The sequence below is a fragment of the Anticarsia gemmatalis genome, chromosome 9 (genome assembly GCF_050436995.1).
Source record: "Anticarsia gemmatalis isolate Benzon Research Colony breed Stoneville strain chromosome 9, ilAntGemm2 primary, whole genome shotgun sequence".
NCBI lineage: Eukaryota > Metazoa > Arthropoda > Insecta > Lepidoptera > Erebidae > Anticarsia > Anticarsia gemmatalis.
In genome coordinates, this window is record NC_134753.1 from 12074100 (window position 1) to 12100428 (window position 26329).

The 26329-nt window shown below is 34.0% G+C and overlaps 1 protein-coding gene across 7 annotated transcripts in view; it reads right to left on the reverse strand.

Moving 5' to 3' along the window:
- Positions 1 to 26329, reverse strand: part of bru3 (CUGBP Elav-like family member bruno 3) — a 797460-nt gene that overhangs the window by 28561 nt on the left and 742570 nt on the right. For all 7 annotated transcript variants that reach the window (XR_012959607.1, XR_012959609.1, XR_012959611.1 and 4 more), the window contains one exon: positions 24311 to 24390. Coding sequence is in view for 2 of the 7 variants with exons in the window: in XM_076118110.1 (XP_075974225.1) it covers positions 24311 to 24390 (80 nt within the window). In the remaining 5 variants the exon portion in view is untranslated. The remainder of the gene's footprint in view (positions 1 to 24310; positions 24391 to 26329) is intronic.

Below are 26329 nucleotides of genomic sequence, written 5' to 3' on the forward strand. Positions count from 1 at the left end.
CACGTGTGATGTAGCCGATTTTGTATCCCTAGAAGAGCAATTTTAAGAGCTATTTACTGTTCGCGATGTTAACACAATCGAAGCGTGTAACAATTGATTTTCTATACAAATATAGCGTCAAAAGGTCAGAGTTAATAGGTATCAGTTCAAACTCGTCTACGTGGGAGTCTATTGATAAAACCACTTTAGCACAGTCTCCATTACTTCGTGGAAGTAAATTATACTGAAAAGTAAGAGTATATTTTAATCGATATCATCATTAGTCCAATAAAACTCCATTAATCAAAGACTGTCACTCATTACAATATTTTAATAATAACCTTAGGCACTTGTCCCACCGCCAACGATGAACGAGTAACGAGTAGAGCTAGAATTGGAAACGAGTTGGCGAGCCGCGGGGAGCGAGTGCGTAGTTGCGATAGTTGTGTAGCTCTGCTACAAACGAGTGTGCGAGTGAGGCGAGCGATTACTCGCATCACTGTCATCATCGTAGAGAAATGACAGCTGGTTGCTCTCTCGACGTGTGTTCTAATCGCGCGGGTATCGCTGAGCGAGTGTTATCTTTCATGGTTCTGGTCGCTTAGCAACAGACTAGTGAAGCGAGTGCTCGCCGTCAGAGTGAACAGTCAGCGATCAACTGTTTGTATATGTGTCTCTTTTGTTTCCATGGAATACATATCTACTATACGTTTCTTGAACGATAAAATAGCCGATAGTTTGTCGTTTTCTCGTCGGCGGTGGGACAAGTGCCTTAGGGTGGGAGCTGACAGTGCGGAAAAACGCAGACGCAAGGCTACCTATAGATGTGCGTTTAATTTGTGTTGGCTGTCGATATTGCAGCCTCGCCCTTACCCCGCAGTCCGGGGATTAGAGCCGGCCTTATTTTATCTTTTTTTTTCTTTTTTCCACCATGTAATAAGCCGAATTAAGCCGCGACAGGACGCCGTGCAACTATGGGGTGCTCTCAACCTATACAGGCTGTATGTATAAATGGTATTGTGTTAGATTATATTGTAACTGTGAACACCTTGTATTTATATTGGGATTACGAACACGCTGTATACAAAAAGTGAGGTTATATAAGCGTTATATACACGCTGTATAATACTGTAACTTTTTCTTTGTTCTAGCTTTATTCGCAAGTACATTAGGGTCGCCATCCAGCCTAATCATTTTAGGTAGTATATTAGTTTATCCACGGAGCGAGTGCCATCAGACCCTCCCAACTCAAAGGTATAATAATATTCTATAGATTTGAGCAAGTTATTTCGGAAGACTTTGTACCAAATATTCCTCGTGTTATTTTTAAAATGATTTAAAGATACAGGTTGTTTGATAAAAATGATCGTCATATTTTTTGTCTTATACTCAATACATTTTTAGTTGAAAAAAACCTTTTAATAAAATCTTCCAATACAACTAAAGTCACCATGATCATTATCTTCGCTAATACAATTTAAAGTACAAAAGATCTCAATACAGGGTGCTGAATATACAGGGTGTTGTAACTACAGGACAATAGGTGGGTAAAACTCTTAATCCGTATCTCAATTAAGAGGAAGTTTTAAAGTAATTTATAGTGTTAATTAAACGGCCAGAGAGCGCTGCTAATGTTTCGCTAATTTGAGTTTACTAAGTTTTTAGTGATGGGAAAAGTGGTTATGATTAGTTTTTGCAACGGTTTTTTGTTTAACCGAGATAGTGATGTTAATAGTTTTATTCGGTATTTTGTTCTTTTTTCTTTTTGGTTAAGTTCAATGTTTGCTTTATTCAAATGGTTTTTAAATTGAGCTTGCATTTTTAGATTTCATTTTAAATTATGCCGTATTTTTACTGTTACTTTCAACTGCTTTATTTTTGCGAATAAAATGGACTTATTTCACATTTCAAAACACACTTAGCTCGTTTAAGTCCAGAATATAAGTTTTAGATGAAACTGAGTACGTTTCATACCAAGTTATATTTTCATATCTCGTTTTTGAAATACATAATAGAATTATTCAACAAATAAACCCAAATCAGTATCTAATCCTGCCTCTTCCACATCACCAAACATAAACTATCAAAGTATTATATCGCAATAAATACAAACCACAGGTGTTGTACAAAGTGACCGTAGTGAACTTCTTACAGATAATCCCGGCTTACCACAGACTAATAACGCTTGATAAATTGCACCCACTTCACAGAGCCCGTAAATTTAGGCTTTAAGTTCTTATTTATTATGAAAAATAAGCATTCTTTTCTAACTTAATTACATGTTTCGGTGCTTTTAATGAGTCAGTTTAGGGTAGATTATGATTTTAGGTGTAATTAATTTGATACTGTACTTTTTATGTGACATTATTACCTAGAAATTGTGTAGTGATCATGAACTTTAAGGGTATAAGTTGTCCTTTAAATATGTACCATATCATCATTATGATAAAATAACAATTTGAGAAAAATAGTAAGTGAGTTTTAAAAAAATCAGTGCCTGGTATACTAGTTTCTTCTTTTGCTACGCCTAAACACCTCTTCACAATGTCTTATAATACAAGAGCATTAATTTCATTATTATTTTATGTATATTTTAACCCAAAAAAATACAATTACATATTTTTACATAAAACGAGGTAACACCGAAAAAAACAAATCGTTATAACTTTCCACATAATTTCACATCCCTAATCCGAAAAATCGTTCGATCCAATGATAAGCTTAGAAACAAAAATATGTCCGGTTATTTATTTAGGTGATATATCACATGATTGGAAAACAAGTAAACAACGCTATCCGTCCGCGTGGACGGTATATATCATTCATATATATCGATGTATATAAATATATCACGAATCGAATCGTGAGTTCGTTTTGTTTTGTGGTCACGGTACATATGTTTGTTGATACCGATTTCTAACTAGATCAGAACTGAAACAGTTTTTAGTTATTGGTTTTTATCACAATAATAATAATGTGATTTCTCATTAAGAAGACGGTTAAATGATCATTTACGTTACGTTATAAGAGCCTGTTTGAATCAGTAAATATTTGAGCGATTCTCTACAGTCGGTAGCATCAAGCATTGAGAATTTGACACTTAAAATGTGATGTAAAAATAGTTTCTACAGCGCCCGTTAGCGGCGCTAATAAAATTTCATACAAAATACTCGATAGATAGCCGGTTGTCGATAGTCGATAATAGAGAGAATCGCGCTATTGCAGTGACTTACAATGCAACAATGATATGCTTAAAAGAAGTAAAGCCTTTTTAAAATTATACAAGTTACAAATCGTGACGATTGTTGTCATTTGATTTTTTTAATCAAACAAGCTAACCATTCACAAAAGCTTACCTAATACTTACTTGAAATAAATACGAACTGTGTAAGATTATTTAGTTCTTAACAGTTCAACTAACCAATAAAACCTAACATTTCAGCGACATTTCATTCCTAGCTTTACAGCCATCACACACGTCAAAGTACGCACACAGACAGACAACAAATTACATTACATATAATATTGTTGATGCGTATTGGTATAGAAAAAGGCCGGTAATATTAGAGTGAGCGGCTTTCTGTGAACCGTGAAAGACGATGTAGTGATGTTAGCGATGGTTACGATGTATCGATGTCGTTGTAACGATTATTATTATCGATATGGTGAAGTTAAATCGATTGTTTTTATAAACGTTCTTACGATTGCTGTGTTGTATTCTTTTATATAAAAGTAAGTAGATTTTTACAATATGTTGAACTACTTGCATATTTTGCTTCATTCACACATAAAAGTGCTAAGAAGCGTTCTCTGGTCTTTGTAACCAATAGTATAAAAGAGTTTACTATTGGTTACAACGACCAGAGAAAAGAGCTTTATGTGCTAAGATTTCTAATCCAAACTATCTTTTATATAGCAAAGATCAGAAGACAACTTTTCTATGGCTATTCTCAAAGTTATATCACTACAGATCGACAAACTCTATATCCGCCATAATCCATCTCCTTCGTAACAACTTGCAATCTTCTTCATTGCGATAAAAATAATTCGCCGGCGCAGATGTGTCGGACATCTTACTAAAATATATGATGAATAGTCGCACTTCCTAAATATAACATCTTGACATTACAATATTCCTACAATAAATTGTGGATACCGAAAAAATACTTGGGTATAAGCAACTGGTTACTTGAAATATTTTTGTGTCCAGTTGGCATGTAAGAAAGAAGTAATGTAATAATTATTATGCATTTAAGTAGGCAATAGGTTCTATTTACTACTACCTATACTACAGAGACTGTTTACTACTGCTTAGTATTGGTTCCTTCATGAGTATAAGAAGCCTTCAAGAACTTAGTCCTTAGTTCTTAGATAATTTCAGACTGGCTAATAAAACTTTTACAAAAAGGGGAAATATCGTTTCTATTTATTCACTTTCAAAATATTCCATCTAAAGAATGAATAAACACGTCAATATTATTATAATCCCAAAAATTCACAATCGATTGAATCGTAAACATCGAATCGTAACAATCGATACGGAGCCGTCAATAGTGAAGCCACGAGGGGTGGAAGGGATAGATAAAAGGAAGGAATAAGGAGCGCATTATTTCGAGCAAGCCAGCAATCAGAGAGATATAATCTAAGACTCGTCATGTGTGATGAATGTACAATAATATCATGTACTCGCTGTAGCCCGCAGCGCGGCTTTCCGCTGGGAATTTTACCATATAATGTTTGTCTATTTATTTTGTGTTGAAGAAACAATATTGTAGCCGTAATATAGTTCTCAAATTAGATAATGTTGTTGCTTTTACTTATTTCAATGTTACAACATTACTTTACCACAAAAATGAAATATAAGCTATGTTAAAATCAATACACATTATCTAATTCATCATTTTTATGCCTAAGATACTAAGTTTTACCTCAAGTAATCAATAATAATCTTAAAGCTATATTTTTCCATTTTACCAACTCTACGGAACCCGCTTGAGAAAATTGAGTTCGCTCTTCATTAGCCAACAACTTGCTAGACGGGATTTTGAAAAAAACTTTTTCATAAGGCGTTTAGGCCCGAGTCAAGTTTCCATCAACAAAATTAAGGTACTCTCTTAATATCAAAACTTTGTCTTAATGGATCTGGAATTTTATATTTATTACTCGCCAGCGATACTGAGTGCACGTTAAGTTATCAATTTGTGCCAAATGAGAGCACCTACTTTGTTTGTAAATCGTGCTATAATGAGTTCACTTTCATACACTTTCTGTTTATGTGTTCCAACTTGTATCATTGTAAGTTCCAAAGTCTGGTATTGTTTCAAATAATGTGCTGGATTTTAATGTAAAATTATAGTGAGCCACTTAGTTACCTCGGTGAATTTATATTCAGTGTGGTAAACCAGTAAGTTAATAACTGAAAGACAAAGATTACTAAATCAACTTGTTTATTAAGTTAGAACAAAGACGTTCATAGCAAACGGTGAATTCAAATGGTAGAATTTATTTAAAAGAAGGGAACGTGAAACATTTGCGTCGCGTCATTGACAGATTGAATGATTACGGGATGTTCCGCGGGACTGTCCGCCACTGATCACTGTTGACTTTTATTGAGTGCACCGTCACGCCGCCGCGCCGCACTCGCCCCACCGCCCCATTCAATTTAACACCAAATTGAACATACGCCACTTCCAATCGGAAACAATGTCTCAGTTTAAATACCACTCATTTAACACTGAAATTATCTTGAGCGCGACAACCCACCCGTCGGCCATTAATTCACTGGCGCTCGCTGCACTTTACTTAAAAAAAACTCAAAAGAATCAAACAGCATTAACCGCTTAAGTTTCGCCCCGGGCGTCGCATCGCAGAACTCACTTTTAGCTCATTAATTTTCATCTTTTCGCGTACAACCTAACATAATTCACCCTTGAACGCTCCCATACTACGTGATAAGGGTACTTTTATACTGGGCAACAGAGGAGCGCTGGGTTTTTATTAAATCTCGCGTCAAGTCGCTCGAGTGTCGACTACTGATAGCGAAGCGCTGTTTATTTATAAAACAACGCTTTTTCCGCTCAAAGTGTTCCAGTTTTTTTTCATCCGTGTCGGTGGAGCCCGTAATACGTATTGTTTTCTCCTTTTCAAATGTAGGGACGCGTTAAAAACGTCTCTGTTGTAACAAAGGGTAGGGCCCCGTGCTGTCGAGTCGCGCCCGGCGCCCACCGCCGCAGGAAGCATCGTCCCATTAACAGCGGACGTACCAAATGACTGGACATTATAAATCCTGAATTCTTTCATTCACGAGTGATTTATATACGCCCTTAATTGTAATGTTACTTTTTTGTTTTAAGCGTTTAAACCGTCTGTGGAGGTAGCGAAAATTATGTGGACGCATATTAAGGTTGGCCATGTGTGTAAATATACATAGGAGCGGTGCGAGCAATTCCTTTCCGATAGAACCCATGTATCATGTGCGTACATATGGAAAAATATGCCGACAAGCAGACGCCCCGAATACATTCCAGTTGTTTTTACCGGCGGTAATAATAATGAATCAATCAATCAATTGGCGCAACTCCGTCTTTGTAGTTCGCCGTGTGTCGGTACCTACGTATTCTTGTTACGGTCACTGAGTTCGGTACAAGTTTTTTAATCATACTTTTCGTGCGGTCTTGCGAACTTGTGTACGGAGTGAGACGTGTAGGTGTAATTTCCACGGGAACACGGCAAACACTGGAGATGATGCTTCATTTATGTTGCCAACTCGATCATAAATAAAATTAATCTTGTTGTTTTTATAGTTCGCATAAGCATTTTTGAGCACGACTTTAGTTGTTCTTTTGTGTTCAACTTGAATATTTTTCCTCATTTGATTGTAAAGTAACTTTGCACACTACATACCTATTTATTTAACGCTAACTGCGTTAGTAGTAAACAACAGCGTACTTTCAAGATACGGATGTTCCATATCTATTAGATAAGCCATTTTCGTACTTAAAACAAAAAAGCTTTCATATAAATGTAAAGCTTTGCAAAGAAGAAAATGCAATTACGAAGCTCTGAACTCGAGAGCAAAAAATTCAAAGCTCTCTAATTTAGTTATTTAAATTCGTCGAAAGTTAAAAAGCAGTGCGTTAGTAAAAGCAATATCATTGGGGAGTTAGGTCGATTATCGGGACACTACAGTCGGGTCGATGATTGGCTCCAAATATCAGGGGCTGAGATTCCGCTCCAAGTGCTCTTTATTCGGCGCACCGCAAGCTTTCTCTTGTTATTCTATGCAAATTACAGACCCCAGCCGAATGTAGACTAAACGGGCATTTCGGAGATTCGAGTTTTTATGCAAACAGAGCTAAGTTATTCAAGTGCGCGCCTTTGCATGGAACTTGCATACAGAAATGGTTGAATGCGCTAACGTTTATGCGCTTACCGGCGCGCCGCGACGCTCAGCGGCTTGTTCTGTATTTCCTGCCAACTCTACTCTGTATTTTTAACTAAGTGTCCCGGCTCTGGTTAATTTATTTATCAATTAACTTTAACTGACTATCTACTTGTGGATTTCTGCGAGTGTTTAAATAAGATCAACATCTAAATGAGTTGTTGTTTTTGATTTCGAAAAGAATCTCGATTCGAGGGCCGGTTATACCTAAATGAAAAGTAAATATTTTCAAAGCCGTTCAAAGTTTTTAAAGAGCAAAAGAAATGAATAACGCTCTGCATATATTTGAAAATGAATTTAGAATGAATGGCGGGTTTTCTTAGTATCGCAATCATGTTTTAGTACTTACTTTGAATTCATGAAAACGATTTGCGAAAGTTTTTTGTATAGTGAAATGTCTTCTTAATATATTTTACAATTTATTTTATCTTTTACAATGTCGCAATATTTTTTAACATTTTGACTAGATTCGTTATAAAATTGTAAGATTTTCATACGTGTTAATATACAACATGGGACTATTAGTGCCAGTACTCAATAAATATCTAGTTATTTTATTTTTATCTCAAAGTTAGGGCAAATTTACAATATCTTTTAACCATTTTAAATGTTTTGCAATAAATAACGTATCTGAATCCACTTAATTGGATTCTAAAGTAATTAATTGTATGTGTTTAAAACATTAATGTATTGTAGAAGACCGGCGTAGCGAGTGGCGCCGCCTGGCGGGCGCGTAAACACTCTTACAAACATATTAAACGTTAATTCTGATATTGCAAGCACCACACCTTATCTATCCACGTATAAGATTTACGACACAAACTAAAGCAATTTCGCGTCACAAATCGACAAAATTCGTTACTAATCCGCCGACCTAGAACATTATAAACATGTTGATAAGAATCAGAAATCTCATATACAACGTACGGTTGAGAGAACAAGTAAGGAATTAGCCGGTGTTCATACATAAAGTTCATACATACAAACATGTCTGAGTTATATTTTTGTAGTCGTTCTAACGTGTTGGCTGGCACTTTGCCAGAGCGAGACGGCGATAACTTACCTAGTGCCTTGATTAAATCAGATAGGTCCTTTGAGTGGGGACAAACAAACGACTGGGGGTATAAAACTGGTTGATGATTCGCAAATACGCTGTGTTTTATTAGACGAGGATAAATCTCGCTTGATATATAACTGTGGGTACTTAATTTGGGGTTAGCTCACGTGGTTTATGGGTTGACTCGTAGGACGATGTGACGTCATCCTTCTCGTACTACGAGTTATTTTAAAGCCATTTTTCTACAACAAGACCGAGATATCACCTCGTGAGGTAGATCATAACGTAAGAAAGTACAAAAACTATGAATTATAAGTAAATGATTACATAATTATATACTAATTTTCAACTGGCTAATTGTAGATTCGCCACATGAATCTGCGTTATAGTCGGAGAAATAGTGCTTAGGTTAATATGTCAAGCAGTTAGGATATCATAAAAAAATAGCTCGGTATTGCTTTTTATAAACGATTTAAGCCGCGATTTGTGATTGCATTTTCTAAATTAATTATATATGTAATACTAGATACATAAGAACCTATATTCAGCTTATACATGACTCACTCAAAGAACAATCAGTTCGACAAAGCCTCTTTGATACTCACATCATTTCGACATCAGTATGATTCATACGCTGTAATACACTAACAAAGGGCCGGGAACTTTCCTATAATATTAAGTATCATAATAAAAAGTAATCACATATTTACGATCCATAACACTAAGCTATAAAGCCTCTGAACATCATATCTACTGCCTACCTTATTGAAATCAATACCTTTTTTGTTTATGGCACAATCGGGTTATTTTTTTGGAATTAGTATTGGAATTTGGCGTTTTACTGTACCTATAATTAATTATAGATCAGAGAGTTGAGATGGGTTTTCTTTCATGGAAAAGGAAAGGTGTATTCTGCAATGCCGTTTTATAGAGTTTTACTATTTTTATTAGACTGTTAAGTTGAGCTTGAAACTTTTCAAAAGGGTCTTAGAAATCAAGTAGTTATAGGCAGCAAAATTTGGTAATCAAGTCTTTGATTTATTTGAGAAATATAACACGCCATATTTTTTTTCGTAATATACCATGTGACAATGTTTTACCCAAAATATAATCCATTATTGCCATACTGTCCTTTTCTGGGATAATTCTGGAGTATAATGTTGTCTAAGGCCTTAATTCCAATAAGTACGAGCTACCAATAACTCTACGCTCAAAATCTGAAAGTTCAAAATCTAAAGACTGTTAAAAATATTTTCGAATTAATTATCTCATACTACTTCCCTACAAATTACGCCTTCCCAGTTGCATTTCAAGATATAAATACATTACTTATACAAAATAATTCGCATTTTAATGTACGTAAGAGTCCGCCATAGATTGGCTAGCACTAACGAGTGAATAATTACACAATGATCCCTATTACAAATGCAAAAATGAGGAGCCCGATGCATACATAATGCCGCCTTGGGACTTGGTCTGAGTTACAAGGGAGTTTACTATTTGGGTTTCAAAAATATGAGTATACGTGACTGCGTGGTTATGGTGTTAATTAATCGATTTGTCAGGTTAAGCAACTTTCTCGCGGTCGAGATTTAGATGGGTGACCGTTTGCGATCAAAACGTTCTTTCTTTAGGTAACCAAAGTATAGAGGAAGCCTATCTACCTACCTACGACCTACTTAGGAAGGTTATCCTCAACATTATGCTTATGTGTCTGCTTGCATACAATTCACATGTCGATTTATTTTAGAACTTATAATTTCATGCGTATATTGCGTATGTACCTGTTTACAGAGGGAACACATCTCTTAGTCACCAATAGTAATATAAACATTAAACATCCTGACTGATAAAAGTATGAACTACCTATGAAACTTAACACTACTATAAATTAAGCATTTAATTCAAATAATCCAATAATAAAATATATCAAAAAACCAATAACGTGGCATACTAATAAAGTGCGATCTATTTGAGCGCACCGTGCACTTTCTGTTAATATTTCTAACCTTGGTTCTCAAGTCGGTCGAGTTATTCTGCTCCATCGAGTCGCAGAGTAGTTTAGAGAAAGGTAAGATGTAGAGGGTGTTCTTGGCTGCTGTGCCAATACTATCCTGCATCGCACTTAGCTGGTTTAGTGGTGTTTTACTTTGTATTTCTACAGGTATTTTAGAATAAATTTGTTTTATGCTGATGTTTTTTGAGTTGGTAAAGAAAATGTGTGAAAGAGGAGTTTTTTTAATCGTTAGTTATAATAATCTGATGAAAAACAACTGTAAATAAGATTTTTTTTAAACGTACTGAACGTAAGCATAGATTTTAGTGTTTATTTTTTCGAAAATTTAAAGTTGCAATTGATTTTTTTCTATGGCTAGATTATTCGATGTTTCATTTTCCCCTGAAAATCGAGCGAAGAGGCCTTTGTCCAGCAGTGGGATACAGAAAGAGCCGAATAAAAAAACCCTGTTAATTTCATGATCATTTACTCAAGCAAAATAAAGGCGTGATCAAATAATTATCATTTAGTTAATAGTATGATACAAAATATTTATTAACCAACGTGAAACTTTATAATATTAGCCCCAAACGACAAAAGCAAACACATTACCCATTCACAATTAAATTGCCTTAAGCCTAGGCTAATGTAAACCTAATCTCTATTTTCTATTAGTACCCTAGTAACTTGCACCACGCGATCAGCTGGCGGAGGCCGGCAAACATCCCGTCGGTAATGACTGGACAAACAGTGATCTGCATACGCCTCGCCTCAGTCCTGAGGCCTGCACTTTCAACGAATTTATTAGCCCAACGAGAGAGGAATACCATTACCGCATTTTTAACGAAGCCTTTTAGATAAGATCCGGTTTTTTCTGGTTTTTCAGGTCAGTTTACTTAGTAATATGTTTGGAAATGGATATGAGGTTCTCTGAATGGATGTAGCTAAAATCATCAGCGGAAATCAAAGCGTTTTCCTGCTAGATTACTATTAAAATTAGTACAAGACTTGTGCTAATTAGCAATCTAGTTAAAATTTGGTTTTATTGGCAAAATCGTAGTAGTAATCAATACCCAATAAGTATAGGTACAGAAATATATCAAGTATGCCAGGTTCCTTTCCAATTCTTTATTACTGTATTACTTGATCTATACAGCGCCGCTCGCGTTTTTAAAAAGCCTTTGTATGACACCAGATACCTATACAATAAATAATTCAGAGGTTTACTCGAAAAGCATAACAATGAAAGATAGATTTTATTATCAATGTTCATTTTGAAAGAGTAGAAATCCATTTTGCCATTGCAAATTACCAGAAATCATATATCATATTTTTCAAAATCAAAGCCGTACGTTCTCTTATCTCTCTCTCTCTCTCTCTTATAAAGGCTATGTATAGCTGGAGGCTGTATGGATGTCTCCGGAACTGTAATCAGGCTCCCTCAGTACATGCTAACTTGAACTGACTCGCGGAATTTATTCCGTCGGCTTTACACAAACCCTATCTTATTCATAAAAATATATATTATGAAGTTATGAAAGGCTTATAAAGAGTTTTGTTTCTTTCACTCCTTAACGAAATGAAAGAGAGAAAACATATTATAGTAGTTTTTTAACTAAAATAGGTTTATAGTGTGTTTATTAATTAGAGGGTTGGTATTTGTGTATTGATCTTATTATTCTTTATATTACTCGTTTCATACTTTTCCCAATAACATTGCGTAAGAATTTAGTCAATACCACTGATATTATTAACGGTTCATGTGCTATTTTTAAAGGCTGAAAATATGTTATTAACAGTTTACGTTTGAAAAGGAATACTTATTCAAAAATAATTGAGAATACCTACATAAAAATAACTAAAGTGTATTTAAACTTAAACAGCGCCAACGTGAAATCTTTATTATTGTTTTTCATGTATTTTAGGTTCGATTTGAATGTATGCGATTAATTTTGATCCACAGGTAGCTTCTTAAAGGTTGCCTGTATTTTTCATAGTTCATTTATAAATATACTCAGTTTCTTGCGATACAAGCCCTGGCTTCATAACTTCTTACCGCGCGGATGAAGTCGCAAGCTGGAACTAGTAAGCTATAATACAAATACAACCACAAAATGTAATCCTAACCGCGTATCCACAGTTTAAATACACAAGACCTTGCGGCATAACGAACAAACTTCAGCGCTCAATAAACTATGCATTTATGTATTCGCTTAATTATCGTACGTCTCGCGGGACTCACTGCGAGATAGATGAGAGGGAAAGAGACAGAATATTGATAATTGGGGTATATACATTTTAATATCGTAGTAAATAAATTCTAGTAGTCATTTTAATTTAGTGACGTTACATGAATAAAAACGGTTGGCGTGTTTCGCAAATTAGAGTTATACTAGCAGACTTCAAGTCTTTTATTTTGTTTTGAAACCCCGTCGAAATCGTATTAGGAGTTCACGGTTCACACTTTTTTAACGCAAATGTATGAAATAAGTCAGTATAAAGTTCTAAACAGATGTGACCAACTTGTAAAACGTACGTAATGTGTGGTCGAAAAATAATTTTAATTTAACTCTCCGAGTGACACTACAACAATCACAAAGAATCGGTTGTAAAAATACTTTTCTTGTTCAATAGTTCGCAACTCCCTCTATACGAGGAAATATTACAATCTATTCTAAAAGTAATACTACAGAATATATCCAATTATTTACTCAATTATATAACCTCTTGGCACAGGATGAATGATAAGTCGTAGAGATAATGTTATGCGCGGCCGCCATCCCGCCTAATTAGCCTTTGTTACTTTATGTTAATAAACTTTACTATTTCCATATCAATCTCGAATGGAAGAAAAACACAGCTGGCGTGCTCTCACGAGTACAGCCGAGTATAAGCGAGTGAAGCCGAGTGTAGCCGTGTGTGTGGGCTTGTATCTCAGAGGCTTTGAACCTTCTGCTTACTTTAAACTTCTTTAAAGGTTAAAAAGTTTTAACTGTATTTGTTGTTTTTGCTTAGTTGTAATTTACAAATTGGTGTAGTTATTTTATTGAATATCAATAGAGCACAGTAAAATACTAGATTTTTTATCGATTTTTTAGTTTTCATTTGTAGATAGATTGGTTTAAACGTTGTCGCACAACACTAAATACAAATGGAAGAAGATAGTGGTAAGTACCTACTTAATTGTAAGTAGCCGAGAGAAAGAAAAAGTTGAACGCCCCACATAGATGGCTAGACAATCTAATTGAAGTTGAAAGCGACTGAATGCTAGAACAAGTTTCACGTCAATCTAAATCTACGGTGGTAAATAAACAAAAAGTACAATAACCCATTCAATTTGAACAAAAACTTCCCTTTATCCTTGTATCAAAACGAAAGCCATCAAATCGCGTCCATTACACAAAACTAAAGTGCTTACAACAGCTTATTACGATCATAACAAGTTGGAACACAAAAACCGGATTGTAACAGCAGTCAGTCAATCTGTTCACATCGCCGTTTCCTTACAACCTCATCGGGGAGCCATTACGATGATTCCATAGTCTCGATAAACCGTTCGAGAATATTCTCAAGCGAAACTCGTACGAAAATATTCTATCATTACCTTAAGCTGCGTAGTAAATCGACGATTTCATCGCCAACTTTGATAATATTGGAGCGTTCTCCTTTACAATATGTTAGGATGGCACGTACGGATCCCGGTGATACCTACATACATATGTAAATGTTTTCAATAAGGGTGCGAACGGGGAGGGCTGGCGTTCGTATACAGATGATAATTTAGAACATCATGGACTGTCGATGTCGCGGCCGATGATATTTACGCTAGGCTATCTAAGGCTGCCTGCATTGTGGCCGATACTAGAAATGTTATCAACTTGAATAGGATATTGTGCTAAAGTATAGCGTGCGATTTGCGTGCAGCAAGGAATTTGAATAGAATGTGCATTGTCGTCAAAATGATATGATGGAGAAAATTCTGCGATGTTGCCAACGTGGCCCTTTTGTTACATTGGGTAGACTGTCTGGTAGACAGAGACCTGCAATGTGATGCCGTTTTTTAAGTTCTAATAGCTTTCGACATTCACTCCTGCTTATAATGAGAAGAGACGAACAAAGAGACTAGTTTATAAATTAGAACTTTAACCCAAGTTTATCCTTGTTGCAAGAACCATCTCAATATAAAAAGCAGAAAAAGATTCTTAATCAAAAATCAATTAACACTTTTCACACAACCGACTATCAGAACGTTACCTCCTCACAAATAAGCCGTAACATCACCATATTTATAATCTAATGATATGTTTACACCAATAACCATTCAATTAACGTATGACGTCACATAAAGGACATTATAGGCTTATCTGCTCTGGCTTAATTGAGGAAAACTGCTTATTGCAACATGAACGACGATTTAGTCAGTCATCTGCACACTTTTACTAAGCTCTGTATTAAATAACATGCGTTTATGTCGTTCGCGATGATAGGCAAATTTTATCTTGACTGACCTACTACTCTCGTGTAATTTTGGTTAAATATTTACTTAAAGAGATATAAGAATTAATTTTTGGTCACTGAATTGTAAGACGCTGAATCTTTAACTATACCTATGGTAAATAAAATACAAAGCAGATTAGTGGTTTAGTCTTGAAATACAGACTTTAATATTTATAATATGAAACACCGCTAATACGTTATATAGCTATTACTTTCCATACATTAAATAAATAATATGTTATATTATATAGCTTATCAATAAAATTTCACATTCAAAATCTTCTACTTGGTACAAAATAGATTGTTACACAAGTAGTGTTGCTCTCGTATACAGGTAGGTATGACAATAAAGTGTTGTCGAGTAATAATTTGCACCGGCGCCTATCTGACTGGAGTTTGTACACGGTACAGACTGTATAGTGTAGGTACAAGTCGGGACACAATAACGTAAGTGTTATACTATAGTGATAGTCTATTACTAGGTACTATTCGCATTTTACTTTTGGTATAAAGATTAGAAATGTGTGATGCTTAAAAATTGAGACAGGCGGTAGCGTGGTTGCTAACAGCAAAAATGAAGAGCGAGTTAAGACTTAAAAACTTGGTTATGGGAACTCACGGTACTGGGTCGGTTATACCTTGACGTGGAAATTCATTGTAAAACTGTATTGACAATAATTTTTACCACGCATTTTCTGAAAGTGTGAACTGCCTAAGGTTAGAGTGCTTAATGTTTAATGGTTAAAACTATCGCTATTCGTGTTAAATACGCTTTCAGTTATGTACTCCATTATTTTGTCCTCTAATACAATTATACACGTGTTCGATAAAAAACACAACAACAGTTACATATTCCGTTGATCGTATTCCTAACTAACAGTTCACGGGTTAAAAAACAAACGTTTTTGAACCGTGTTACATGTTAGTTCGTTTATTGACACTATAAAGGATTTACATTTTTAACTCTTAATTTGTGTAGTTTGAGTATGTTTGGTTGTCTTTTAGGAAAATAACAATTAAATTGTAAATAAGTTTTTGAATTCATGAATTTCATATTTAATCATTTAGTTGTAGTCTCATTTAAAGAAAGGAATTTCGCAATGTTCTATTGTGCTGACCTCACAGTCTAGGGTTTGATTTTCCGGTGTTGATTTTAATAGGGGTCCTTATCGTTGTAAGGGACTTAATTACGCACGCAAAATATGTGTCTATTAAGTACACCTGTGCCTATCCATTTAAGGCGAAACGGCGTAATATTCTTCCTTATTTTGTTGGTAAAGGTGTTCTTTGCGAAGGCGAAGCTAGTCTCATAATTAGAATATTGAAAGAGTTATGGGTTCGAATCCATATTGCGCTATCAATATTATCACTATTCTTTTATTAGACTTCAAATTTTACTTGATGCATTAATAAAATTTCTAGTACATGTAAAAATCTTCCATAAAAATAGTTTGTAGCAATTAAAATAATCATAATAATATATTTAAATTCAAGATTAAATAACTTGTATAGAATAACTCAAAACTTAATCTCCAAAGGAAACTAGACCGAGCAAGAGAAAAGACAGGTACCAAAACTGTAATTACTGTGCTACGAAAATGAAGTAACTTCGTAGCGTCGTAGCATTTCGTAGCACGGTGTAGACGCGCGTAGCATTTGTCCCTAATACATTTTGTGATGAGTTACGACTTTTAAGCTTGGAGCTTTTGTAATAAGTAAAGAGAGTGTAGATATAATAATGTGCTTACGAGCTTATATTTTGTTTATCTTTAACCTTTACATTTTAAGATAGATGCTGTGGTACAGGTATATGTACCCAAATTATACTTGAATATAATTCATAATAGAGTTTTATAAAGATACTTCGTAAACCTGTGTATACTAACAAGTCAATATCTAATAATGAAAAGTCCCTCAATTTAAAACTAGTAGCGGTCAGCGAGTATACCTTCTACTACACTTTTTGTATTGTGTTAAAAATCCGGAGTCAAACAGGCTTTTACTTATCTTCAGAACACACGAGCGGACCCACAGAACATTCAAATTCAAATTCAAAATTGTTTATTTGTAAATTGAGTACATGAAACTAAAATATCCCAAAACATAAAGAACATTACTCAAAACAATCTCTCCATTGTAATTATAAAGCCATATTAAATACTCGACTTTAAATAAATCCTGCAAAATGAACGAAATAAACTCGTTTACTTAAAACCTTATTTATTAAATAATGCGAAGGTGACTTTTGTACCTAACGTCCACATTTTAATCATGTAACTTAATCTATGGCCTTTTAGGGCTTGCTTTAAAATATCGTGTTTCTTTTTATTAACAACCCGTATTAATTTTGGGTTTGTTTTTTGAAAAAGGCTTGTAATGAGAGTGGGTAAGGTTATAGTCCATCATACGTAACTTGAGGGTAGTTGATTCCATAAACATGTGTAAATTTTTAACCTATTCAAAATACATTATAACTTTACGCTTTAGTTCAAATAATATCTGCTTAAAAAACAGCATTTTATTAAACTTTCGAAGAATTTGAAAAAGCATTTATGAATGTAAGCTATCAATAGTATTTTTTAAACTAAGTGGTACGTTATAAAAGAGCGATTTCATTTTTTTTTTAATAAAAGGGGACTTGATCACATTTGATGCCAGTCAAAGAACAATATAAGTTAAATTAAAAAACGAAATCCTGGACCTCACAACAATATAATTCAATAATAATAATGATTATCTCTACATTATGTACTTAAACATGATTATATATTACATAACACACATAACAGCAACAACCACAATGTTTGTTATACAGTAGCCACAGGAGGCGGCACAGATTAACACAAACACGCAGCGTAAACAGACGCGACACGTAATCGAATGAAGGTTTACTGCCTAATTATTACGTCACCACGCGGTTATAAACGATATTACAGTTATATTACAGTACTGAATGTACTTTGTAATGTAAAATTATTTACTCTGTGTTCCCTTCATTTTAATTGTAATTATTAGGTATTGTAGCCATATTTTAGGAATACTTCAAATGTTTTTGTTGTTATAATTAGCAAGAAACTACCGCTTTAATAATGTTATTAAAGTACATTAGATGTAAAAATAAGTAATCTCAATTTCAAAAGTAATTAATAATTTTAAAATACACGTAAAATTCACATTTTCATCTCTAACGAATTCCAACAAAAACAAGAAAACGTCGGAATCTAATTGAAAATCTGTTGACGAGGGCATGTTAATTATGCACACACATATACTTTTAATATTGTACCGTCGATGCCTAAACAAATACCGTCATCGTCGCGTCTTCATTTTAAAACGTTACACGGGACCGCTTTTAATAAGGGTCGTTTCACACTGTTTGTACTGGCGCGGGAAAATCTCTTAATTTTGTGCCCGCCTCGCCCATAAGCTGGGTAAATAGTGCGCAGCGCCCTCTAACGGCGTTTATCGGTAGCTCGCAAGTTGCAAGCGCCCGCGGTAATGCCCCCTCTGCTAAAATATTTTCTCATCTTTGAAGAAAAATAGTGCGGCGACTTATCTACTAAGTTTAAATGTTTCATACTTTATTTGAGTCTTACTTTTAAGAGATTAATTTCGTTACGTTGAAAGACAAATTGCCTAAAAGTTTTTGATATCTCTCGAAATATCTTGTACATTTTGGGTCTCGAGTTACTTGGAGATTTATCTTTTAAAATATTTTCGTTATTATGTTGAAGCAGATGACTGCTTTGATTCTGAGAAATCATTTGCCAAGCTTTATGTTGAGAGGTATCTTTATAAGTAAGTATTACAAAAGAAACAAACCTTGTATTTTTTGGGGTAAATATCTAACATCGGTACCTATATTAGAAAAAAGTATTACATTGCCATTTAACCTAAAATATCCATCCTAAATTCACATGAAAGACAATTGAGTGTTTATCCGTCGTGGCTAGTTTTTAAAAGAGGTTGCAGTGTTTTAAAAGGAAAATAAGTATTTTAGGCAGGATATTAATTTATATTTTTTTATTACCAATATTTAATCAAACTTTGAAGCCGGCTAGACTGGAGTTCGGCCAAAACAGCTTTATCCCATTTAACTAAGATCTAATTAACAATGTTGAATAAGTGAAATACTTTCTAGCACTAAGAAACACGTCAAACATCTTAGCAAACGGCACACAAGTCAATCAATATTTGTACAGAATACAGGACTCAGAGAGAGGCAGACAAAAACGTCATTAGGAGGAGTCGAGAGCAAATCCGGAGGGCGGAGTGAGGCCTTTGTGTCCTCCCGGTAAAAGGAATTATCAGGCGGACGAAGCGCCCCGAAATTCTATTCTGATTCCAACAAAACCTTTCGACTTGACTCAATTCGGCTTGTCAATTTTACTCCTAGTTTTCACTTTATTATTGCATTGAATTTTACGTTATTTATTGGTTGGAAATGTTGGAATTAATAATTTTAATGTAACTTAATACATATATGTATGTTGTTAGTGTAAACACCGTTTTTTTAGACGTTATATAATTGATTTTGTAAAGCACTAAAATACTATATTAGAATAATTATTATTTTATATAAATAATGTTTTTACTATGGAATAATTTGATTACTATATTTTTTAATATGCGCAATATTTTAAGCCGCCAGCATTAAGAGATCATTCAGAATATATTTTTTTCAGCAACTAAAAGCAACATTAGACATATTTATATTTTGAATTTGGAATAATATACATTTTTTTTTGCAAAAGGCAGCATTACACCACAAATAAAGTAAGCACAAGACTGTCAACTTCTTTCATATTACAGTCGTACGTTTCCCTAAGTTACCTACAACAATTAATATAAGTGGATTTCCGTGAGGTAAGCAGGGTCGAGTTGTAAGGCTCTAATTACAACTCCCAAATACAACCTACACGTAGGATTATGGGCAGTTCAGTATAAGTTTTTACGAGCCCTCGATAAGCAATGAAATGTATGGAATATGTTTATTGTTGTGTAATTAATTACGTTGCGATATGTTTTATTGACACGTTTTATTATTATATTTTTATTATATGGGCGCTACATACATAAAACATTATAATGTCTATGAAAACACTTGAAACTAAATAAATGATTATTGTATGACAAGTAAAATATTTTTTATTTATTACTTATTATGCTATCTGTTACTTAATTATTAAATAATACAGCTAATAATAAATAAACCCCATTATTTACAAACAGTTCCCACCACTATAATTTAAACATCCACAAACTAAAATTAGCAACGTAACCGAATCCACCGCACGAACGCAAATTAATATCAACTCAATTATTCAAGAGATTAGCAAAAACGAATCAATTATACGAATTAATGAGTATCGATGTTTTATTCGTACTTTCCGACAGTGTAGGCACAACGTACGAGCGTCGCCGAGCCACTAATTAAAAAGTTAAACTGCTGGTTCGGACAGTCGATTCTACTTTTTGGTTCAAACTTCGCTACCTATTTACAACTCTGTATGCACTTTGTTAGTGTTTGGTCAGTATTTGAATTTCGAGTTGCTTATCGGAGGGAACAATGTGTGATTTTGGCGGGAGTGTGTTTCTTTTTTATTTTTTTGTTCTGCTTTTACAGCCAGCTAATGTAGGATTTTGTCAGATTTTGTTCGTGACATGGTTTTTCGTTACTTGCTAGTACGAAAAACGATAGCATTTTTCTTTTTTTAATTTATTTTTGCTTTGTCATCATTGACAGTCGTTACCAGTAGCCAGGAGCTTGAAAGTCTAACCAGTCTTACCGAAGGGTACCGTGTTATAACTCAGGTAACTAGGTTATGGAAATCAGATAGGCAATCGCTTTATGTAAAATACTGGTATTCAGTTGGATCTAGTAGGACTGGTAGCCAGTAACATAGTTGAAAGAAAGGTTAGACTGATGACGATGTTAACTTTTGATTATTTATTTATCAAAATAATATGCTAAAGTTAAAGGTAGTTCACAAAATACCAGTCTATTTTTAAACAAGCGCTAACAAGTTCACAAAGTTATACATAACTCAATACCCGGCATCGTTAAATGACATTACATAGAGTAATACATAAGTAATATACAGCAGATAGGCATTAAAAGGTCAGATGCTTTTTAGAGTAAATAAAATCGCATCAACGTCACCGTGCGAACGTTTTATTATGAAGCCATTAATACGGGGAGGTAACGGTAATTAAATTTTGAAAGTACGCCTATACGGTGAGGGGAATGGTGACCTATTTTTTTACCTTTTTTTAGGGAATATAGTAGCTTTGATTTGAATAGATTTTTTGGTGATCTTTTGTGTTAGTTAAAGTATGATGATAGTCTTGTTTTATGTACAAAAGTTATCCTAATTTTCGTCAATCTTAGAACTCTACTGTGATTACTTTTTGTGTACTTAACTGAGAATTGAGATACCATAAAAGACCACGATTTAACGCACCTTCCGAAATACGAAGAGACTCGGCATGTATAATACGGTCAGCCATCTACAGGCCGACCTCGGCAAGCCAAGCTTGACCTGAGAGATCGAAACGTGTGGCCACGAGTTCTAAGTCATACGCACAAATATGTAAAAGAAATCTTTAAAATCCTTCAAACAGATAATTTAACTATAATTCTATATTATCATTTTTTCCGCCAACATTTAAAAAACAACACTATTTATACAATTTCCTTTGTATATATTCGGTACTACATACATATCCATGTTAATTACCTGTAATATCTCACATGAAGCCATCAGCACAAGATCAGCTAGATCTTTATGGCGTACCGTGCAGTTGCGTGGAGCCGCGCTAGTTTGTTTGTTACTTCGCTAACTATTCTATCAGTACCTACGTACTGAATTACTCAATGTTTCGCTGGCAGTTAGTGTGGTGCAAGGTGAGAGAGGAAGCGGGAACTTACATAATTTAAGAATATGTAAGTTGTTGTAGATTGAGATTAATGTTGAAAGAAGAAGTGGTTGGTTATTTCTGATAAATAGAATGTTTTTGTAGTATCACTATTTTGCGTCGATTTTTCATTTTGGGAAGAATGTTATTAATAAGATTTTGTTACGAACGTAAACTCGCCCGATATTATGATTGTGGGTAAAGTATTCTTTTAGAACTGTTAGATTTATTAAAATTTAATAGTTATTCATTTAATACTATTATTTCTATCATATTGTCGTTTTGTTAAAAACACTTTTTTTTTTTTTTTTTTTTTTTTTTTTTTTTTTTTTTTTTTTTTTTTTTTTCACACACGGTCATTTGATTCCAAACTAAGCAGAGCTTGTACTATGGTAACCAAATAACTGATAAACATACTTATATACTTCTAAATATATACTTATACAGGGTGTCCCAAAACTCAACGATAATCCGAGACAGGATGAAAGGCCAAGTCATACCGGTTCTAGGAAAAATAAAAAAACATTCCATATCACTTAGTTCAGCAATAACAGACACTTTTCAAAAAAGTTTAAATTCTACACCCTTGGTCGCATTTTCAAGTCCTGTGATCACCAATGTTACAATTTCACTGTGTTTTTTTGAATTTCGTGATCTTCATTAAATATGCTATTACTCGTAAAACAAATTAATGCATAAAACATTGTTAATTTTATAAAAAAAGTTAAGTTTTAGTGAGTCATGGTTTTCAAAAATATCGTTAGTTAACTTTGACGCTTCATATTGAAAAAAAAATGTACTACACTACCATTGGCAAGTTATTCCAAAAGTTGGCGCAATCAATCAAAATTTCAAAATGGTATAACACTTGCCACTTTTCTTGCCATTAAAAATGTTATTTTTATTTGAACGAAGAGTATCCTCGCAGATGGATCGGAAGCAGTGGTTAATTTTATGGCCTCCTCGTTCCCCCGATCTAAATCTAGTAGATATTTTTTACTGGGAATGCATATAAGAAAAAGTCTATTCAAAATCAATACAAAATCTATCAGAACTTCGCCAGAAAATTGACACAGCGTTAGAAGAAATAAATGCAGAGAATTTTGCTTGACTGGTGAAAAAATCTTTTGTACGCCGTTGCAGAGCCTGTATTCGTACCAGAGGAAAGCAATTATTTTTAGTAAAGACGTAATTGTGTCAGTCCATAACAAATATTTAATGTAATAAACATAATAGGTAATAATAATTTAAAAAAAAAACAATGAACGAACCATCGTTCTTATTTAATTATTCTCCTTAAACTAAAGTAATTCCAAATTGTTTTCCTCTGGCACGAATACAGACTCTGCAACGCCTTACAAAAGACCTTTGCACCAGTCAATCAAAATTCCTTGCATTTATTTCCTCTGACGCTGTGTCAATTTTCTGGCGAAGTTCTGATAGATTTTGTATTGATTTTGAATAGACTTTTTCTTTTATGCATTCCCAGTAAAAAATAGCTACTGGATTTAGATCGGGAGAACGAGGATGCCATAAAATTGTACCACTGCGTCCGATCCATTTGCGAGAATACTCTTCGTTCAAATAAAAATAACATTTTTAATGGCAAGAAAAGTGGCAAGTGTTATACCATTTTGAAATCTTGATTAAATGCGCCAACTTTTGAAATAACTTGCCAATGGTAGTGTAGTACATTTTTTTTTTAATATGAAGCGTCAAAGTTAACTAACGATATTTTTGAGAATTATGATTCACTAAAACTTAACTTTTTTTATTAAATTAACAATGTTTTGTGCATTTATTTGTTTTACGAGTAAAAGCATTTTTAATGAAGATCACGAAATTCAAAAAATCACAGCGAAATTGTGACATTGGTGATCACAGGACTTGAAAATGCGACCAAGGGTGTAGAATTTCAACTTTTTTTAAAAGTGTCTATTATTGCTGAACTAAGTGATATGGATTTTTTTTTTAATTTTTCCTAGAACCGGCATGACTTGGCCTTTCATCCTGTCTCGGATTATCGTTGAGTTTTGGGACACCCTGTATAGATAAATTGACAACCAGGCTCAGAACAAATACTCGTGCTCATCACACAAAGATTTGTCCCGGGTAGGATTCGAACCCACCACACGCGGCGCTACGGTTCTTGCGGCGAGGTGACCGCTTAAACCACTGCGCCAAACGTGCAGTTTACATAATTTAAGAATGAATGCATGCATTATTAAGACGTAAATCAGCGTAATATTAATTCCCTATTATAGTTTAGTCCAGTATAGTTGTAGTTTTACAGTGAACTGCATAAAACAACTACAACTAACCAGCCGAGTCTGTCAAAAATATACCCGTAAAGTTATAAAATCGCGCTCGCTCTCTCGTCCGCTCATAACTTGGGTCATGCGTATAAGTGTTGCGTGCTTACCGGCATAGTTTGACTTCCGTGCAGACTGGTGATGGCCGCTTGCGCCTCTTGGTGTGAGCTGAACTTCACGAACGCACAGCCTGCAACAACATTATAATGTTAATCACTTGGTTCTATGACGTAATATATGATACACTAGTTATAATGTTTGTAAGTGTACCGCGATTTTGTATTCTTGGTACTTTTGTATCGAAAGTTACATTTGCTGGAAAAAATAGTTTAGTCGAAACAAATTGAGGTGATAGTTTGATTTGTATTATGTACTCCCAGATTTTTTAAAGTCGACTAAGACTTTGATTAGATTCAGAGAGTGTTAAGTGCTATGGTGCTCTTTACTTTAAATACTTTTCTGATCTTAGAATTTTTTTAAATTTAATTAACTTCAGATAAAATCCCTAGAATATTATAAAGATAAACGTTACTATAAAATAAAAACATAAGGACAAGTTAAGAAACTATCTCATTTATTATACTCAATGAAGAATATTAAGAAAATAAAATTGTATTCTAAATCACTACGTAATGTTATGTCATTCTCATCAATGCGACCTTCCTAAGGTGAGTCTCAAAGATTTGGATAATACAACATTTTTAAGCAGACTTTATAAAAATATCACTTGAAAAGTGTTTTACAGTTATTAAAACGTGCCTAGTTTTTCAAATACAAAGTGATTATTTCATGAATAATATCTCAAGTCATATAGTAATATAAATTATTATAATAAACTCTATGCATAATAAACACTTATTTAGATTTATATTATAATGTTCAACACTTGAATTTTAAATCTCTGTACTTTAATACTAAATTGAGTCTTTTTGAACTGTTTGTTTAGTAAATGAGTGTATTTTATTATTTATATGGGTACCTTAGTTTTATATATTTAACATCATTGTAAGGAATTAGCAGTTAAATAACGTGTTACTATAAATTTTAAGTTGACAATCTTTAATACCACTAAATTATAACTTAATAGAGTTCATACTTTATATGACATATAATATAATAAATACAAAAGTATCTGACTAGTATTCAAGTTTCACGGAGGATCTGTAGAACAGATTCTGATACAGATTTTAGCAGTAGTAAATTCATATAATCAAAAATATAACTCTTACACACGATAAAAAAGAAAGACACTAACCGTACTAACATTAAAGGATAAATAATATTTTAAAATACAAACGTATCAAGAAAATTCAATAACAAGATGTCAGTGACATAAGGTAGGGTCGTGGTGACGTATCAATCTTACTTCGCACCTGCCGGCCGAGGGTTACCGATAATCGTAAAAGAGTAATCAAATATCGATTGTCGGTGATAACGATGGGGTATGTTATGCTTGTAGGTTTAAGTGACATTTTTTAAGGTTTTTGATAGAAGTAGTTCGGCTATCAAAGTGAGTTTATGTTTTGTGTACTTATGAAGGTTAATGGCTATGTAAATTAGATGAACGTAGTATTTTTTTAACCAACATCTGACCCACTGCTGGGCAAGTGTAAGAGGTTAGGATATGAGTCCACGACGCTGGCCAAGTGCGGCTTGGACTTTGCATGCCTTGAATGTTTAATTATTACACAAAATAAAATTGTATCACATTATACAAAACCAAATTGATTTATAGAAGTATTAAAGACAAAACATCATTAAAGGCGTTCAAAATAACTTAAGATTACGAACTAATCAAAAGACCCAAAAATTAATCAATCAGTACATCAAAAACAACAATACACACATACATTAAAAAAGCGAAACAAAAAATGTCCAATCATCGATACATCGGTATCGTGAACTCGGTACACATCGATCAAGGGCCTCGGGTCGCCGTCACCGCGAATCAGCGTCGCGTATGCCTAATGACGACTGATGTTGCGAGATCCGACCCAACACTAGCGCCCGAGTAAATCAATTACAGGTTATATTGACATTGACGTTTTGTTATTATATGATTTTTCGTAAGGTGAAGAGTTCATTTGAGATGGAAGTAATATTGTTTTTTGGGATTAAAACTGTCTACC